Here is a 14702-nt window from a genome sequence, read left to right on the forward strand (position 1 = left end):
TGATACAGGTTGTCAAGTTTGGCAGGTAACTTTGCAAGATCAGCAGAATTTGATGTTGTTTACATATAATGGTCATTGAGGTGTGAAACATCTACTGACTTGTACAGAGGTGTGTGTTTGATATTTCTGTCCTTATTAAGAGACAAAAATAGGAGTGAAGCAGGATTGGTGTTTTTATTGGCAGGATTGGGACTTTTAATGAGATAGAGCAGATATTTTGTCTGCCAGTGCCATAGTCAGAAATGTGTGGGAGGGTGTGCTTGACGTAGGTTTTTCTTTGCGTGTGCATTACACATACACACTGTTTAGATTAGGTATAGACCTAGAGGAATGGCGAAGGATAATTCCCCTCGAAGACATTTATCTACACAGTAATGATAATAGACATTCAGATTCAGTCTTATTTGTTTGATATTTTATGATTTTATGTTGTTTAAAATTATCGCGTTATTGCATTTGTATGAAAGCAACAAATATGCAAAATATTATATAATAGATAACACACTAGTAATCTAGTATATTAAAGTCTAAAAGAATTACGAATATCATATGATAGTCCGAATTGCAGAACTTTTTCCGAAGGCTTTTGTGTGCTGATATTGCATGGGCACCATTTCGCATTTGTATAAAATCAAGACAAATAACTAAATTGAATTTGACTTTTGGGTAAATTCCTTCTCAATCTTGGCTAATTTTTATATGTAATTACTAATGAGACAAAAATGCCCTCATCCCAAAAAGTATAACAAGGCTCTAATATCTTATACTACAAAGCAGGCTCCATTTTTCAAAGATAAAGATTTTACCAAGGGCTTAAGTTAAATGAAAGTCTAAAAGCTTTAGAATGACCATCATTAATGCATTGCTCAGGACCAGGATCTAGATGTCAAGGTTAGGAATAACCACCAGCCATGTAAATTATACATCATCTTCTTATGTTATCTGATCACAAAAGCCATTTACATATGCTGTTCATTAACATCTATTTACACAAATCAGAGGGGAAGAGGCAGAACAGATTCCTGCCTGTAGCACATACTGGTATTGATGACTTCCGAGCCCAGGTATTCATTAAAGGATAGGACCAGCGATGGAATACGATGCCACTAACATCTTAGGACCCTGTGGTACTGGTACTACACTTGTTTAGGTTGATGGCACTGGTTTGGTATCTTAGACTATACCCTACAACCAATCTAGACAAGAATATATCCAGATGCCCAAGATCTTTTGTATTACATGTTAAGTTTATTAGTCCTTTACTGGTGAAACCAGGGGTGTTTACCAGGAGTGAGGGTTGGGGAAGGGGAGGAGGGATAAGAGGTAATCACTCCATTCGTCTTGTAGTTGTACTTATGTACGTTCATAACACCCAAAGTTTTCAGTGCTCCTAGGTGGATTTTTGATAAAGGTCCATAATATCTCTGACAAATTTGAGGGATTAAGGTCAAGGTCACTGATACTGTTGTTTTTTTGTTTTCTTTCGTTGTTTTTTTGGGGGGGGGGGGGGGATAAGGGACATATATTGCTTTAGCAATACCCAGTAGGCTTACCAGTACAGGATCAGTTATACAATAATAGCAATACTTACCATAGTGAAACTGTGTGACAACAGTTCCAATCTGCTTAATTCATGTGTAATCTGTTTTTGAAAGAATTCACTGTTGGTGCAATTATTCTTTATTTTTTTGACATTTTTTGGAGTAATCCACATTTAAACTATATGCAGAGCAAAAACATTTTTCCCGATATCCTGTTATAATTCTGCAAAAAAAAATATTTTGGAGTTAAGCCTCTTCTTCTTTGTCTTTGGACCTTATCATTCCACATTTAAAAAAAAAAATTGCCGTTCTATCATAGATGTTGAGTATGACATGTCCTTACATCCAGTTAACTGCTTAATAGTTGCCCTCCACAACCTTAATCATTATCAATAGGCGTAATTTTGTATGGATACCATATAATAATTGTGTTCTTAAGATGTACCCTGACTTGTGGTTATCATACCAACAACATACACCATGCAATGAAACTCTAGTCTTTGCAGAATGTAATGGATATTTCAAAAGAGTCACCTGCTTTTCTCAGTCACGTAGGTGGTCAGTCAGTTGTCCGCTGCTGGACTGGTGAGGGCAGAGTGACTCTGTCAACATATCTCAAGGTACATCAGTATGAATTTAATCAGTATACCTGGAGAACATGGAATTAATGTGTTTTGGTTCAATTACCTAGTAGTCAGACTAAGAGTCTTGCATATCTGTGATGTAGACAAAGAAATGTCCAGTTTAGGAAAGAGTGGGATTTCTAATGTTCATAATGAGACTAAAGGGGAATGCAGAACCTCAAAAATCTTATCCTAGAAGTTGAGATTTCTTTGATGTATTCCCATAATGATTCTAATTCTCCATACTTAATACTGTTAAAATACTCCAATCTGTAATGATGAATCCAAAACATTGCAATCATAAATTTATTCTTGTCCCACTCTGAATCAAGGACATTTCAAGTTCTTGGTGAAACAAGTTTAGATAGGTTTACCAGATCAAAACTTTTGCTCTGGTGTTCTTTCTGATTGGTGATTGGTCACCGTAGTCAGTTGCTGGACTGGTGAGGGCAGAGTGACTCTATCAAAATATCTCCAGATATATCATAATGTACCTTAGACTATAATTTAACTACATGTATTACACATCTAGAACAAGTCTGATATTATGGCCAGAATACCCAGGAGAACACAAAGAGATAATACCAGTTAATGCCCTCAAATGTGTGCTTAGATGTTTGCAGATTAACAAACACATCCAAAACACCTCTCGGGAGCATCAAGAGGTATAGTGCCCCAGAGTAGAGTTCCATCACATACCTAGGTTTCATAAATTCTATGATCAGGCCAAGGTCATTTTTCAAATTTCATTGACATAGCAATTTCTTTTTTAAAATAAAGATTTAGGTGTTCCATGTATAGAAGTATATTTACAGCATACTTCTGATCAAAATGAAAATTGTTAGACAAGATGGCAGTATAAGAAAATGTTGTGGTGTATTGAAGAAATGACTGAAGCTTCACTATATAGAAGTGTAATGGGAAGGTCAGACAGGGACAGGAGTGGGGAGGGTTTAGCATTAGACCATCTGTTTAATACACAGCTGTAGAGCTACTGGGAAGCACTCATACCTCAGACATCTCCTGGTAGGAGAGATAAGATGCTTGTGTAAACATGTGTTACTCACACACATGTGTCAGGCAGGAAACTTAAATGTTTGGGAAAAGTTTATATTTCAAATAAACAGTTAATCAGGAAAGGAAAGTCTATAAAAGTTTAGACATCTTGTACAGAAACTATTTACATGTTATTTAAAACATATATATATAAACAAAATTCTTCAAAATCTACATTTTTGGAAAGCATATCAGTTGCAACATAAGGACTCCATGTTCCTGACAAGACTTGCAGTGACTTTGATAAGGACTCTGCCTTCCTGACAAGACTTGCATTGACTTAGATACCCATTGTATGTTTTGAAATATTGTGTATGCTTGACTTGTATGTATACATGTAAGTTTCCCCCTTGTCTCGTAGATTACCTCAGGTTGTGTATACATCGGTGGAGATAAGGCACCACCAGAAAGAAATGTTGCTGCAAACATTCTATTAATTCTGGAATGAAACAACACATTTCTCTTCAGGCACAAGATATCCAGTTTTATTTCCAACATAGTACACAAATATACTGGGAACATTCTGTCAATTCTTTGAGAGGGGAATACGTGCTGACCTGCATGTAGATTTATCATCTGTCTGACCTTTGACCTTTGTCTAGGAACATAAGTTTCAAGGTGATTCATACACACACTACAGTTATTTTTCTGACCTTCATACAACTCATGACCTTGACACTCAACATAGCTGTATATGAATAACATGACTGATCAGTGGCAATAAGAAGAAAGAAATTTTATATATTTTTATATATTTTTTCAAGGAAAGAATAATACCCATAACAGAGCCTTTTTTGAAAGTTTTTTTTATGAAAAATACATCTTTTGACATTTGGTAAAAAAAAATTAAATATGAACTACATTTGAATATAAAAAAAATATACTGAAAACTTATCCTAAACCTATTTAATCCATGTTCTAAGTATTTTTTTTATTATTCAAATTTGTGATAATATTATTTTATTAAAATAAATTTTTTTCCAGTGGTCAAAAATTTTGCCTATATGAAAAAAATATGTGATGAATAAAACTCAAGCCAAGCTTTGTAAAAAAAAAATTCTTGACCAAATAGACTCTTGAATTTTGGCTCATACTACTTATAGATTACATGCACTTCAGTTAGCCTAAGAGACTAGAGTGTACAGATATACTGTTCAAATCCAAACCATGTGGAGAGTACTATATTTCACACACCATATTCATAATACTTCTCTGAGATAATTAATGTACAATACAATAAACTCCTGTTAATGTTATATCTCTACAGAACTCTGTAGCTCAAGTACAATGTAGATATGAAGCTTGTTGGACAAAACCAGATGATGTAGACTCATATTGCTACATGTACTGTATGTTTGTATTAGTACCTCACACACATAACTAATTAACCAATATATCAATACCTCTACTGGGGGTCTCTCAGGGGGAGGTGCAGGGCTGTACAAGTCATGGTAACATATTCCTCCACAGGATCTCCCCATATAGGAGGTACCAGATGTGTTAGTTACCATGGAAACAGGCTTCTGGTGGTCAGATTTACCTGACTGACCAATGTGTAAACTGACTACAGCTTCCATAATAATTAACGTATTTTCTTTGGAGCACCCTAAGCACATGTTCTTTCTATCAGGTTAAAATACAGAGGTCCTATTTCATCAGAAACGAAAATATAAAGTTCAAGACATTTTAATTTCTTAAATTTTACCAATGTACTTGGAACCTGATAATTTAGTTCTATAAAAAAAATTGCTTATTTTATGCCCCAATCTCACCAACCTCTATCCTCACTTACTACCCCTAAAAATAATTGATATTTTTTTATTGAAAGATTCCAGTTTTCAGAGAAAGTTCTTTGAGAGTTGAAGACACATTACAGACAATATTACATACCTAACATTAGATACAATTTTATGGTGAATGGGATCGGCTGCATACTGATGGCATGAAACATGGTTTACACATGTGTAGTAGCAGAAATCTGACTGCTGTATCTAATTTTGGAAACTTGCAGTTAATTTTAGAACAGTGCTGATAGCTTTCTCACAATCCTATACACATAATACAAGTTTAAAAGAACTTTTGAAATATGAAAAAATGGTTGATATTAATTACCATCTTGAATTATAGACAAGGTTTTTGTTTTCTTTGTGTGTTACACATGAGATTCCTTACAACAGTTATGCTCCTGCATAGACATCAGGGAGAGGGAGGGGTTGGGAATACAGGTCGACACTCCCTCTTGGAAGCAGAAAAAGGGCCAAGTCTTTGCTGACATGGTTGTGTCATTGGGCAAGACACTTCACCCTAATTGGTCTGGATGGCATGCAATTGACCTCCCATATGTTGTTCAGTGAGGTAGTCACTAACTACTACAAGGAGACCCCGTCTCAAAATGACCCTGGCTGTACACAGGGTGATAAACCCAGCAAAGCAACAAGCATGGTCATCAAGTTATCATCATGTCCTTAGACTTAATCAAGTCCATAGGAAAAAAATGTACAGATTGGCTTTAGGGTTCTGACTATTTTATCGATTCACAATTTGATTCTGGTTTCTGTTAAGGTATTAACTGTGACATAGACCAAAAGAATATTGCAAGTAATAGTAAAAACATTTTCGGACTATACAGATATATATGCTGTACAGTTTTAGGTGTGGAGGAACTGGTCCACATTCCACTGACATGCTGGGTATAGATTTAAAACTGTGTTGGTTATCATCTGCTACAGTAACGTTACACATTACACAGATAGGGGAGAGCTGGAGTATGTATGAATGATCACATTTTATCTACAGTGGTTCTTCCATCAGCAGAACACCGGAGCCAATGCTTCATTTTGTCTAGCTTGCATAAACTCACTACTTTTTTTCTATTTTTTTAAGACCGTTTGCCTGTTTTAAAGATTAGGTCCAACTTGTTAAAGCTTTAATTTAGATGTAAATTAGCTGGAATGGGTTGAACACTGGTGGCTAGGTTGCAGCATCCGTCTAGAGTTTGGAGATTCTGGGTTCAAATCTTGGTATTGTCTTGAGCAGCAGTCTTTCCATTTGGTTACATTCAGCACCCACTGTGGGGCCAAGTGCATCCTTGATATTCCAGGGGCTTAAGATCATTTACTCTTGTAACCACTGGAGTATCGATGAGGGGCCAAGTACATCCAAGATATCCCAGGGGTTGGAGTATGAGGAGCGGCCAAGTGTAGAAGGAGAGAAAGATATAACACTTCAGTGATATTTATTCATCAGTTAATGAGGTTGAAATATTCTAAAAAATTGTGAGGTTGAAATGTTCTAACAATTTATGAGGTTGAAATGTTCTAAAAATTTAAGAGGATGAAATGCTCTATCAGTTTATGAGGTTGAAATGCTCAATAAGTTTATGAGGTTGAAATGTTCTAACAATTTGTGAGGTTGAAATGCTCAATAAGTTTATGGGGTTGAAATGTTATGGGGTTGAAATGCGCTATCAGTTTTATGTTGAAATGTTCCTGAACTAACCAGATTAGTGTCATATGAATTAAGTAAAACATTATTTCTGTGTAAAAATCTAAAACATTGGCGACATAAAATGTAGGTGAGAATCCATGATATCAAATGCTGTTATATTGAGGGGCATTATAACAAGGGGCATGGTTCCAATGTCTTTTATTGAGGGCATTGTATAAAGGGGAATGGTTCCAAGGTGTAATATTGAGTACTGAAATATTGTGAGGTGTTTTATTAAAGTGTGACTATATATTTATCCTGCAATATGCCAAGGGGGCCATCACAAGAACTCAGACTCAGTCACCATTGGATAATGGAATACTGAGGTATCATTTGCTGCTGAACTGCAATAGATATGGATGGGCTTATTACTAAGCATGGGTTTACAGCAGGATAGCAGACAATAGGATAAAGGTTTGTTATGACATCCCCAATCATCAGTGTATTATTTCAAGGGGATGCAATATCGAGTGGTGTTCTTATTAGGTGTGAATATTATTATCACACAATGGTAGAATACAGAGCATGTGTTATACATCAGGAATGAAACATTGGGGTATTCTATCATATGTAGTGTTTTATAGAGACATTACTGTATTAGTCATCAGAAGTATAAAAGCTTAGGCAAGTGGGAATTTACGGAAGGCTATTGGTAGGATATCCTTGAAAGCAAGAGGTCATTAGTTCATGCCCCAATGGGGCAGGGTATCTTTCATTACTCCTTCCTATTACATAATCATACATGATATATCATCATCAGGGAGGTGAGTTATAACATCCAGGTCCGTTGTATAAATATGAGAGAAATCAAGGTGCCATATCTGTAGGAACCAATTTGATATTCAATCAACAGTTCATATTTTTAGGGTAGAAAAAAACTGTGTATAGCCTGAGAACTTGGTCGAAATATTTAATCAATCTTATGTGCTGTCTGATAATATGTCTCCTGACAGGAAGGTCATTTATATTTAAGTTTACACCAGAACAAATACTTGAAATACTCTTACCAAAGTATGATGTGTACCAGGACTTCACTGGTGTATGTGTAGTGAACTGATAAAAATTGTGATGACATCTTTTTTTATAAAAAAATATCATTGACCACCCAAGCTATGAGACATACATGTAATTTGTTCTGTTTCCAAAGTTTAACTGATTGTATAGAATACTCAGAAAGGGGAGTTGTGTGGTACTCTCTACAGAAGTTACATGTAGTATCATACAGCATGAAATATTACTTGTGTATAAGTATTTGTGAGTTTTGATGTTGATTAGGAACCATTAGAAATGGATAAATTATTAGAGCGCCATTTGTCTAGATGCAGGTACCCCCAAAAAAGATGAAACAAAACCATACAAGAAAAAGAATAGTAATTTTAAGTCCATTTAATTAACCCTATTTTAAAGTATATTGTAGCGTATAATATATTCTGCAGAACAAAACCTGTATAACCAATGAGAAGGAATTTATAAAATGTTTGTTATTTGAACCCAGTGTGGCCTTTATCAGGTGGAGTGTAGTTGTTTACTTTACCAGATCTTCCTTTCTGAATTTATTCATTCTTGAATTTTTTTTATCTATGGTTCCCAGAATTCTTCATCTTGGTCTCATAAACCAAGCTCAAGTACATGATATCAATGTTAGACATGCTAATTTGAAAATAGATAAATTGATTGTAATGTATCATATACCATATCTTGAAATCTATATTGCCTCTTATAAATTAGCATGCCAAACACCTGAAGCTGAAAAACCTGTATCCTGAAGGAAAATATAAACAACAGCAACAAAAACAACAACAAAAGTCTATTAACTAATTTGCCATTACTGTCATAGGGCTCTCACAAAGTTGTCTTCTCAAGACTGGTGCTTTCTAATTAAAGTGTTCTCGATCTGAAGATGTAAAGGGGTCTCGCAAAGTTATGTTCTCAAGACCTGTACCTTCTCACAAATGCGTTTTCCAAGACAGGTGCTTTCTCATGAAGGTGATCTCTCAGGACTTTTACTTTCCCACAAAGTTGCTACCTCAGTGCTTTTTAACAAAGATATCATTATAAGATATCTTGTTTCTCATGAGTCTTCATTATAAACAATCAATCATTATGCTGTACAATGCTGAAGAAACTTGGAGGATAGTAAAACATCACTGTGCATAAGTGTTAGACTGGCCACTTGACCCCAATTTTTTTTTGTTAAGAATTGCCAAGCTAAATTCTAATACTAGATTATCTGCCCCTAGTTAGAAACTTAGAATCAGACATACCCTTGGGAACAAAGCTCAATTTTATTAATAATTTTAATATTTTAGAGACAAGGGGCTAGTCTACAAAAGTGTATGCAGGGGGTTTTGAAGTAAATTTCACCAAATCAAAGTTGAATTCCTTTATTTGGTTAATTTCGCAAATAATAGATACCTGAATACAGAATATGGATAACCTAAATTAAGACAGAAACTTTGACAACATTATCGATTGGAGTAGATAATTTAAATAACCAACTGACAAGGATGGTAAAAATGCCCAATTTTGACAAATAAAAAATAAAACTACCCCATTATAACCAAAAATATCAGATTTTCCTGACAACGATATACCCCACTTTAGGGTATCATAAACAGTAAAAATATAGCCTGTAGATCTATTTATATCCTTCAATGCCCTAACATGATAATACTGCTGTTGAGGAACAGGTGCTTTGGAGTTCAGTGAGGTTATAACAGGTCCTACACATGATTGTTATCAAAATCTGCTACAGAAAGTTGATTAACCTAAGCCAGAGATCTGGTATGTAAGTCACTGGAACATCAATGGGAACACATTCTTATAAGTTCAGAGGGTTAAGGGTGTGATCAGATGTACTTAGATCAAGTGTTTGGGGTTATATTTTGGGAAGACACTGACTGAACCATATCATTAAGTCAATCTATTTTCAAAAGACTTTTAAAAGAAAACTTTTATGGGATGGGTTTGGTAGTAATACATGTACTACGACTCTGGGGTGGTGTTAGATAGTAATACTACGACCATGAGGTTGGGTTAAGGTAGTGATACTATGACACAGAGGTGGTGTGATGTAGTAATACTTTGACCCCGGGGCGGGGTGAGGTAGTAATACTTTAACCATGAGCTGTGGTTTAGGTAGTAATACTATGACCCTAGGATGGGGTGAGGTAGTAATACTACGACTCTGGGGTGGTGTTAGATAGTAATACTACGACCATGAGGTGGGGTTAAGGTAGTAATACTATGACCCTAGGATGGGGTGAGGTAGTAATACTATGGCCCTGGGGCGGGTTAGATAGTGATACTTTGACCCCGGGTGAGGTAAGGTAGTAATACTATGACCCTGGGCGGTTAGGTAGTAATACTTTGACCCCTGGGTGGGGTGAGGTAGTAATACTTTGACCCTGGGTTGGGGTTGAGGAAGTGATACTATTATCCTAGGTTGGGGTGTAGTTAGTACCTGTAATACTACATTTTATAACCCTGGTTTGGGTTTTAGTTCATAAAGCAATTGGCCCCTGTGGTTTGTGTTATACCAGATTGGTTAAAGGGAAATAAAACATAGAAGGTAAGGACTTGAGGGTTAGGTTTTGGTGATAAGAGAATGGCCACTTGGGTCAGGATTATAAACCTCTCAGGGGATAGGGTCTAATCAGTTCAGGGAACCCAAACATTGGGATGGACAGCAAACATTATCCTTCATTATAGAAAATGCAGGGTCTGACCCTCACTGACCACCATATGATATTACAAGGAAGGTTGTAATCCTCACATAACATCACTGCCCCCCTGGTAGGGGCGACAGATGCCCCTCTCTGTGACACCTCCTCCCAGCCAGTGTATCCCCCTGTGATGGTATGTAAGTAACTGGATAGCCACACGGGTCTGCCAGTGTGGGGAGATACTACATACCTCAGTCTGCCTCTAGATACATTCCCTGCCTACATCAGTAGCTGTGATATATCTCCTTCTTCTCTACTCTCGGACATTTTACAGGATTTAACTTCTCTCAAGACGTGAGTATCGTTTCAGGGAATTTTTTACTGATTTTTTCTTGAAAATTTGTCTGATTTTTCTCATTGAAAACTTCAACTTTGGTTCCTTAATATTCTCTACAACCTGACTTTTAATGTATGTAGGTAACATGTACCCTATCTCACAGTGTTATTTATAAATGGTAGGATGTGTTAACTTTTTATATATCTCACTACCAATCTATATTAATGTGCTTTACCTTGAAAATATGAAAAACCTGATGTATACAGATGTATTGTGATTACAAATGTCATGATGGCTACGTGTTGTATGTATCGTGGAGTAAATCGGTGGGGAGGAGGGTCGGCAGCAGATGAGTGTTGGTACATCATACTTGACATGCAAGCCTTGTAGCAAAAATACAACACGTATAGTGTTGTAGTCTCCGACTGCAAGCTTGTCTTCATTTTCGGGGTGTTATTTTCGGAACATTTTTTAAATGTTTCAGAACGAACCCATAAACATTATGAAGTAATCCATCTTTAGTTTATTTTTGATTTTTAGTTGAATATGACAACAGCATACATATAAGCCATGAATTATACATATCCTTTTAAAACATACTGTAATTATATGTTTAGTGAGTTGTGTTCTATTTCCATGGCAGAGTGAGAGAAACAATTTTGAACATATTAACTTTCTTTGTATAAATACACAAACTCTTCATCAGATTTTCTTGGTATACACACTTGTAATCATGTTCTTTGCAAATGCAAACAGTTCTAAATAAGAAGGTGACTGATGAAACTTAATCTGTGTGAATCTAACCATGGAAAGAACATGGATAGACAAAAAAGAAAAATGCAATATAAAACAAGAAGCAAATGGAAACATTTCTTTGGGAACTTTTAAACATGTAGTAATTTATTACTACTTCATGGTCTATTCTTAGCATTTGTATGACCTCCAATAAACATATCATTCGTATGACCTTCAACAAACATACCTAATAATTTCACACCTTTTGTTATTTGAAATTGATAGTTTTTAACACCACAAAACAAAGGTAAAGTTACCACATCAAAACAATCTGCCAGAAAATGTGATGACAGATGTGAGCTCTAGATAAAGGGGAGGCAACTCAGTCATCAGCATATTTCTGCATGTCTCTGAGGAGTTTCAGGTATTACAATAGACAGAGGAAAGGTTGTAAAATGCAACATTCTAAAAATATCGAAGAGTTGATAGTTGCAGCTGGATCGGCCATGACAGGCTGGAAATAGCTGTACATGTGTGTGGATCTGGTGAATGTTGTGTTGGGGTGTATAGGATATCATGTGTTATCCATTCCAACACACAGCCTGGACATTTTATGTCTTATCTCACCAATGTTGGCTTGTTAGCTTGCAGAACTTCAGTATAAAAAGTGCAGCCTTGATTACATAATTATAATGTCACTTATGTTTAGGTACAAGGTGTTTTATAATGTACATTTATCCTAATGGTGGGATGGCATTGTAGTTTCTCTTGATTAACCTTTTGTGTGGCTTGGCTGATGCCTTGAACAGATGTATATAAATAGTTGTGGGAGGCTGACAAAGCTTTTACGTTTTGGTGTGATGATTAAAGCTGAAGTACTGGTAATAGGTAGCAACAGTCATTCCTTGTTAGCATAAATATTTCTTAACCAGAATTTTTTATCTCTTGATTTTTAGAACAGTTGAGAAAAGCATTATAAATCTTCATAGAAAAAATGAACATGAATTAAAATATATGAGAAATGTAGTCTATATTCCTCTGTAGAAACCTTATCTTCAGACTGAAAGCTAACTAGGCTTATACATCTACCAGTTGATGAGCTGCATAAACAGCAGTAGAAGATGTTACTAATGGAAGAAATGTTCTCTCATCCACCCAACAATAAATAAGAGATGGTGGGAGTGGGGGAATCTTCAGATCTCAACCTGATAATGATAGGCAATAATGAGATGAATTTGCTCCAATAAGTAATGCATGGATCAGCAACATTGTGTTGGACCAGTATACACAGAAGAAATGCTGATCAAGTTCTGGTCTATCTCAAAGGTATTATACAATGTTAGGCAGTGGGGGTCCAAGAGACAAGCTTTCCTCTTGTACAGTGAACCAAACTAAGGAGGAAGGGTATCTTCATATGAGATATCTTTTTGGACATTTTTTGAAAAATATATTTTAAATCATATCAGATTGTGTAGTAGTGTTAGTAGTAAATCACTCTCCCTACTTGGTTTATCCTCTTCCTCCTCATTGTCCATGTCGATGCCTCCTGAACTGGTTCCCTCCTCCTTCCTGTAATACGTGTATTGCTTCACAATGATTCCATTAGTACTAAGTGTGTATTGTATTTGTAAATAACTGATATCGCTCCAAGACATCTTGTTCAAGTATATCACTCAAGTATATGTACACAAAGTCATTATTTTTCTCGGTCATCAGAAATTATGTCATATTATGCAAGTGGATCCCCAGAATAACAGACAAATATCAATTGCCAGACTCTTAGTCATGAACAGCATGTTCAGCATTCTTATTTAATTATCAGCTTCATCAACTTGGTCAACATTTTCTGTGTACAGCCTCAAATCACCTTTATTGGGATCATGTTTCATCACTTTTCTCTCATCTTTATATTCTTGCAAAACACTTCTTTGATGTTGACAAAAATCTAGCACCAATTAAGTTATAGTAAGATAACAAGGTCACAAATTGTAGCTTAGTGCTTGTTTATTTACTTTAATTAGAAATTTTGTCCTAGATAAAAAGCTATAATGAAAAAAACAAACAAAAACAAACAAAACAGAAATCTTTTGCAAAAAAATCTCAATAGAACATGATCATAAGAACAAACTACAGCATACACACACAAAAACTTTCTTTTTCAGTTGTGCACATAAATGTACATGGTACATGTATCATTTACTCCAAAATATTTTCTGACACTGCCTTAAATCAAGTTAAAATCTTCCATCACTGTGTGAGGATGGCAGAGTTACTGCCCCTGTTGATCAAGATTGCTTAGAATACAGTGTTGATTTAAGGTTTTTATAGTAAAACCAATTTTCATGAGGTAATACTTACTATAACTTTATGGGTATACTAAAGTTATGGTCATTATTACTGAAAAGAAATTAATCAATACACAATGTAAATTAATATTAAATGATATTTTCCTACATTTTCTCAAACAGGATAGATAATTCATGCCTTTTATGGGTTTTATTATTGAATTATATTGTTGAAAATTTAATCTGTAATTTTTTTCTATCTTTATTTCAGTTTGTGTAACATATAACTCCCACCATGGATTACGACGACGAACCTAAGTAAGTATCATAGCAACTAAACAATCAGCATAGCCACTAGAAATATTCTCAGTATCAAATCTGTTGCCAGAGTATATTGTCATGGGTAATTTTGTTCTTAAATTATATGTATGAAATTGATTACTTTTATTCTCCAAAGAAAAGGAACCTTTGCTTAAAAGAATAATGTGTATGTTAGTTATTTGTAGAATGCATGAGCTATTTATTGTCTTACCAAATACTTTTGTAATTTTCTGTCTTAAGCTGCAAACTTAATATACTGTAAACGTCCATATTTTAGTGTAGTTTTATTTTAGCACCCAGTTTTTTTTTTCTGTGGGCTTTTTTGGAACTGATAATGGGCCCTATTTTAAATCCAAATTATTTCATATTAAAGCTAAGTTCTGAAAATTTGCAATTTACTCTGAAAAAATTCCTTCCAAATTCTCCAAAATTAGACAAAAAGGCCCCATCACAAACCAATGAAAAAAAACCTGGTGCATTTCATGGTTTATACATATATTGCACTTAACCATTGTGCTAGCTGAAGTTTCGTTTTAAAAATGTATTGTATTGTCGATGTGCTAATTCATCAATGTGTTAATGTGTAAATTCGTGTAAAAATTTAGTAATGCACTAAAATTTGGATACATTGAAAAGTATGCAACTTTACATTA

At 35.1% G+C, this 14702-nt stretch overlaps 1 protein-coding gene across 10 annotated transcripts in view; it reads left to right on the forward strand.

The window, feature by feature from the left end:
• Window positions 1-14702, forward strand: part of LOC117336508 (troponin T, skeletal muscle-like) — a 36200-nt gene that overhangs the window by 3423 nt on the left and 18075 nt on the right. For 7 of the 10 annotated variants that reach the window (XR_004534637.1, XM_033897106.1, XM_033897104.1 and 4 more), the window contains exon 2: window positions 14000-14046. Coding sequence is in view for 9 of the 10 variants with exons in the window: in XM_033897106.1 (XP_033752997.1) it covers window positions 14024-14046 (23 nt within the window). In the remaining variant the exon portion in view is untranslated. Of the gene's footprint in view, window positions 1-10552; window positions 10726-13999; window positions 14047-14702 lie in introns of those variants that run through there. The other 3 variants (XM_033897105.1, XM_033897108.1, XM_033897101.1) reach the window with 2 other exon arrangements.

The sequence above is a fragment of the Pecten maximus genome, chromosome 10 (genome assembly GCF_902652985.1).
Source record: "Pecten maximus chromosome 10, xPecMax1.1, whole genome shotgun sequence".
Classification (NCBI taxonomy): Eukaryota; Metazoa; Mollusca; class Bivalvia; order Pectinida; family Pectinidae; genus Pecten; species Pecten maximus.